This window comes from Gigantopelta aegis, chromosome 12 (assembly GCF_016097555.1).
Source record: "Gigantopelta aegis isolate Gae_Host chromosome 12, Gae_host_genome, whole genome shotgun sequence".
NCBI classification, from domain to species: Eukaryota; Metazoa; Mollusca; class Gastropoda; order Neomphalida; family Peltospiridae; genus Gigantopelta; species Gigantopelta aegis.
Genome location: NC_054710.1, coordinates 20,835,823 through 20,842,521, shown reverse-complemented (window position 1 = coordinate 20,842,521; position 6,699 = coordinate 20,835,823). Strand labels below are relative to the sequence as shown.

Genomic DNA, 6,699 nt, shown 5'->3' with positions numbered 1-6,699 from the left:
ATAAGCCAGACTCGACTCTAATATTTCAGAGTAGCTTTTCAATAAACATACTCGTTAAATCATTTGTTGAAGTGCAGTAAATACAAATAACTTTTAGTTTTGCGATAACAATACAAAACTCGTATATTTATTTATGAATTAGAGTTTAGAAACGCTTTTTAAATGTGACAGAATTATAGCCTGTTGCAAATAATGACGACATGCATCTTATATGACGTCATGCGGCAAAAGCCTTACTAGGTTGACGGTGCTTGATTTGCGTACACAAAACTGGAATAAATAATTAGTTTCCGAATATTCCTGTAGGATTGCAGGATAAAAGAAATAACTGGTCACTGTTTTAAGAGTGTCTTACAAAGAATGACATCATATATCTTGTATGACGCCATACGGCAAAAGCCTTGCTAGGTTGATGATACTCGATTTGCGTACACAAAAATGGAATAAACAATGTTTTTCGACTATTCCTGTAGAATTGCAGGATAAAAGAAATAACTGGTTACTGTCACAAGATATCAGCTTTATCCTGCTCAGGTCGAATCGCGAATACAGCTTAGTAGAGCCTCGCTGCATTCGCCATTCTAACCTTCGCAGGATAAAGCCGATATCTTATGACAGTAACCAGTTATTCCTTGTATATGCACACACACAGACACAGACGCAGACACACACACACACACACACACACACATATACACACGCGTGCGCACACACACACGCACGTGCACACACACAGACAGACAGACACACACACAGACACGCGCGTGCGCGCACACACACACAGACACGCGCGTGCGCACACACACACACAGACATGCGCGTGCGCACACACACACACACAGACACCATGATTTCAAAGTCCCGTCCAGCTACTGTACATCTATTAGCCTATAAAACTCTGCCTAAACCAGATGCTGTCTATTCGTACAGTTACTAATATATGGTACCAACTTATGCCACTACTTTATTTATTGGATACTTAGAGCAGTTATTATATCACAATATGGAATATAAACATGGAAATGATTTTCAAGTTGTTTTTACCTTTTCAACGATTTTTTGATGACAACTTTATCATTTGGACATCCATATATAGTCGATGTACATACATTTTATAATGAACTTAATTACATCCTTCTATCAAATTTACAATGAAAATTAATCACACACAATTACCCTTCTAAGATGTACTTATGTAGCTTAAATAAGAGAATTATATCGACTAACATTTACGGTAATTCTGTTGATAAAAAGAAGTTACTTAACCTTCTCATGTCACCCAAAACATAGGAAAGTGAATATTCCATTTAGTTTAGCATCACAGTCATATTTTAACAGTAATGTCAGATACAAGTGTGAAGAAACAACGTCTCAAGAAATGAAGTTGATTAAACAAAATTTAAAATCCCGAAAATTTAATAAAACATGGAATTTTAAAAGGAGAAAACAATGTCTAATCTTAACTGAAATGGCCAACAATAAAACTACTAATGATAAAACACTCTTTGATACTACATATAACCCTAATAATACACATATTTCATGTATACACACATCTTCATAAACCTATTTTACTCAAAAGTGAAAACAAGTTAGTTTGTTTTGTTTAATGACACTACTGGAGCACATTGATATATTAATCATTGGCTATATAGGATGTCAAATGTGGTAGTTTTTGACATATAGTCTTAGAGAGGAAACCTGCTACATTTTTCCATCGGTAGCAAGGAAAATTTTACATGCACCATCCCATAGCCGTTGATATACCAGTCGAGGTGCACTGGTTGGAGCTAGAAATATCCAAATGGGCCAGAAGTGGAAAAATGAATAAGATATTACGAAAACATTAAATTATAAATTGTATAAGGCTCAAAATCTAAAAAGAATTGAATAAACAAAATAAAACTGTTTCGAAATGCAGAACTAGCCAATGTGATACTTGGAAAATTATCCAAGAAGGCCAATCATGTAGCTTTAAAACTGGAAAAACATTCACAGTTAAACCAAATATGTAAATTAAAAAACTGTAATGTATTCTTTACAATGTAAAACCTGTTCATCTTTGTAATGCTGTACTTAAAATGTTGAACCTCTCACTTTTATTGCATCTAGTTCATGTTTATTGTTCTCAAGATTATGCCCTACTTAGGTTACATCTGATATCCTCAAATGTTCTACTTACAATACCACATTTATAGTCCTCTGAAAGCTCTACTTAAAATGTCACTAATTATCTTATTTCTGTAGTTAAAATGTCATACTTTTTGTCGAAATAATGCTCTATTTAAAATATCACATTTATGTCCTCTAAATGATGCTCCACTTAAAATGTCACTTAATTATTATCCTCCAAATGCTGCTGCAGTTAAAATGTCACACTTAGTGTCTTCTGACGTTTCCTGTATTTAAAATGTCACACTTCTCTTTAGCTACCGACGACCTGGCCCTTTTGTGTTCAATGTTACAGGACGGTGGACCGCCTCAATAAAACTTTGCAATTGCAAAAAGACTTGCAAAAACAACACAATGTTGGTCATGAGAGCCTGGTCATGAGAGTCAGAGAGAGCTTTGTCAATAACTAATGTTCCTGGTGATGGTTTTTTAATCCAAACTACTGCATCGGACTCATTCATGAGTTTTTCTTTACATCTTGTATGGTTTGGGTCAGCCTGTTCGGAGGTTTGTACTTCAACCATCATGCTCCTATCATTCTACTTCTTTCGACCCATCCTGCCCACATCACTGGGCTCATCAGTATCTGTTATAACCGACCTGTTCACCGACTCCAGGTCTTCTTCTCTTACTGAAACTCCCAAGTTCGCTATTTCAACCTCATCAATTGTGTCAGTTTCATTACTGGAGAAGACTGGGTTGTCAGTCTGCTCTTGGCTGCTCACAAAATCAACATCATCAATGGTTTCTTTCGTAGACTTTCGCCTGTCAAGGGAAATAATCATCATTGTTAATCATTTATTCCACTGTAACAAAAGCTAATTAAGTAAGCTGCACACCACCCTCACCCTCGCTCCATTCAGCTCCTACACCAACAGCCTTGTCATTTCTACGGCCATTTTGGTCACTGAACGCAAATTCAAATTTCATCAGATTTCCTGGGTTTTTTTTAGCTTTTAGATCCTATAACCCATGTAAAATATCAATATACCCTATATGGGTTTTTCCTGAGTGAGAAAAAAAATTAAACGACACTTTCAGATAGCATAGACTTCATATAGAGGTATTTCCTGCCCTTTTCACTAAAAATATCACTTTTTCTACAGGTTATCATGGAATTTCACTATTGAGATTGTGTTAGCAACATGCCATGGTCAATATAATGCAACAGTACACCTTCCATTCTTGCACATTCCGTTCCTTTAACTTGCATATGAAAAAAATATGTGAACAAAGTATCATAAAAGAATAGGCAGCAAAAAATTGACAAATTATATTATAATGAGCTAAAATAATTCTGCCACAGATGTACAATTTGAAGATTTACTAAGAACCCAATCAGTGAGTCCATGAAGGGTCTGAACTGTTTGAATGTACACGGGTGGCACCTAAGTCTGAACTGTTAGACTGTACACTGTTGGCACCTAAGTCTGAACTGTTAGAATGTACACTGGTGGCACCTAAGTCTGAACTGTTAGAATGTACACTGGTGGCACCTAAGTCTGAACTGTTAGAATGTACACTGGTGGCACCTAAGTCTGAACTGTTAGAATGTACACTGGTGGCACCTAAGTCTGAACTGTTAGAATGTACACTGGTGGCACCTAAGTCTGAACTGTTTGCATGTATACACTGGTGGCACCTAAGTCAGAACTGTTAGAATGTACACTGGTGGCACCTAAGTCTGAACTGTTAAAATGTACACTGGTGGCACCTAAGCCTGAACTGTTAGAATGTACACTGGTAGCACCTAAGTCTGCGCACCTAAGCATTTGTGTTATATTTTAAAATTAAAATCTTTCTTTAAAAATATTTGTTTCACAGACAATGGAACAATAAACGTGTTAATTTTTTTTTTAAACTGAAGTAATATAGCGCATTTTTAGTGTATTTACTGGCCTGCATGACGGCACATAAATCTGCACAGCAAACATTAAAAAACACTGTTGTCGCTAATGTTCTCAGAAACAACAGATAATGGATCCCACTTTTTGTAAGTTCTAGACAACAAACACTTCCTGCTATAGTCTGTTTCAGGAAATTTGACAATATAAAAAAAGTCATGGTCAAAATTTATGATCATTATTCAACAAAAGTTGTCGTTATTAACTGTGTAAATGAGCACACATAGTGTTCGTTAGAAATATAGGACAATCAATGATAATTTTGAAACAGACTATATAGCTAAAAATAGGCCATGCTGTAACTTGTGAGCTTTATATTGTCTGGGTAGCCATATTTGTTATGTTATGTTACTCGGAGGCAAATTTAAAGTATGCTTGGATATTTACGTTAACAGATAATTTTAAGATTGATTTCATTTATGGATTCATAAATTACAATAAGGTATTTAGTAAATCATGTACATATGAAGCTCTTTGGCAAAATTCATTTACATGTACATCTTCTAGGTGCAGTTTTTGCTGGTTCTTCTCTACCAATATTTGTTTTTGTTGTTGGTGTATTTTCTTTCTATGCAAGCTCTTGGGCACGGTAGGTGTACAAATTTCATTATATTATTAAAGGCAGTTTTTGAAATATCATTTTCAGATTCTAACTTTTTTTTTAAGTTCAGATACTGTATGCATTATTAATCAGTCAGTGACATTTTAAAATAATTCTCTGACTTTGGTTTGAACTATTCTCATACTTCTTCATTTTCTGAACTCTTTCATAGTCGGCCATTACTTGTTTAACCACTGCTTTTTCTGTCTTGAGGTAAACATTTTTATTATCCATCAAATAGACTTCTTACGCCATAATTTCACTTGTACTGCCCTTTCTAGTTGCTTGAATCCTTTTTACTGGTCCACTGCATACATAAAGCATTCTGCCGATTAGGTAGCCACCATGCATGCAGTTTTCAATTTTGGTTGATATTTGTAAACCTATTGATAGTCTTCGGATCAGCGAATATGCTGAGCTTTTTTTTCTCTCTCGCCACTGTGCAGATAAAACAGCATGGTTCATAGGATTCTGTCTTTAATTTCAAAAGCATGTTTTGGTATTAAATGTGTTGAGCACATGAATCAGTGCGTGTGTGTCCATACAGCTAAAAAAAAGCCTCAAAGAGAAAATACATGTTTCTATTTAGTGCTAAATGCAGAAAGAGCTTCTGGATGAAGTCCAAGCTATTAAAAGATCCATATTCGTCCGTTACATTCACAAAAACCCATATAATGATATATTACATGGGATACATGCTCTAAAACTGAAACATTCATGACAAATAACAAAATTTGCCTGCCATTTTGAATAAATTACAGTTCCAGTTATAAAACGTGGCAGCATAAATTCCACCGGATTAGTGTTCAGTGACCAAAATGGCCATAGAAAATGCAAGGCACCAAATTCGACCTGGATTTGCCCAAGCCTATAAATATACACACATATAAATGTATCACATCCATGTTCTATATATAAGGCCCACTTTCCATTGATTCATTTATTGATACAACGCATACACAGGGTACCTTTTCCCAATCAGCACACTGAAAACAGTTGATTGATAAACAATTTTTCACTTACAAGTTTCTCAGCTCTGTGACAGCATAATTAATGCAAAGTATTTACATGTACTAGCGAATTTAAAACTACATTTCTACTACCAGTAAATCAAATTTTGTATAGTAATCCGTTTGTGAAAACACAGATATGGAAAAACACATTTCCGCTTGGGTTAATTAATGGAAAGCAAACCTTAAAGGGACATTCCCGAGTTTTCTGCAATATGTAAAATGTCATTGACTACCGGAAACTTTTTAACGATTGTAATTACATATCAAATACATTTTTCTGCATAAAATATTAGTGGCTGTATATTAAACGTGTTTCTGATCATTCTAATATTTGTATTAGGTTAAATTTCATTTTATTTCCTAAAATATAGTTTTTTCGTACGTACAAAATTATTTGAAGACAAAATCCAGTTTGTGTTTCTTAGAAACATTAAGACGACCAGGAACACATTGAATATACAGACACTGACATTCTAAACAAGAAAATATATTTAATATGTAAGTTTAATCGTAGAAATATTTTATTAGTCGGAAACATCTTACAATGTAGCAAACTCCGGAATGTCCCTTTAAACTGCAAATTTTAACCTAAATAACATAATGTTTTTAATTAACCATGTAGGTCTAACATAAATTATGCTACAGCTGTTGTTTCTACAATAATTTTACATTGTGATAAAGTTACTGTCTCTAGAAAATGTTTAACATTTGAAACACATCATCCAGTATTATGTTCGTTAACGTCTCCTTTTAATTTACTAACCATCTGGAACTATATTATTTTTGTTGGGGTGGGGAAGGGAGGAGGGTAATCAGTTTCTGGAACCAAATGTATTACGCTATTCTTAAATTTGGATAACTGATGAGAAAGTAGTTTTATAACCACCTGTATGATTACTGTATCAATGAATTGAAAATGAAAAAATCCCCAATTAAGCCACACTATATAATTGCAAAATTTGGGATAAATTTATCTTTTTCTTATTGTGGGTACAAGTATTTATGCCCT

At 34.4% G+C, this 6,699-nt stretch overlaps 1 protein-coding gene across 2 annotated transcripts in view; it reads right to left on the bottom strand.

Moving 5' to 3' along the window:
- Positions 1–721: 721 nt before the first annotated feature.
- The window catches only part of LOC121386321, a 105,809-nt gene continuing 99,831 nt past the window's right edge, over positions 722–6,699 (bottom strand). For both annotated transcript variants that reach the window (XM_041517189.1, XM_041517188.1), the window contains one exon: positions 722–2,937. In XM_041517189.1, the coding sequence (XP_041373123.1) occupies positions 2,712–2,937 (226 nt within the window). In that variant the 3' untranslated portion in view covers positions 722–2,711. The remainder of the gene's footprint in view (positions 2,938–6,699) is intronic.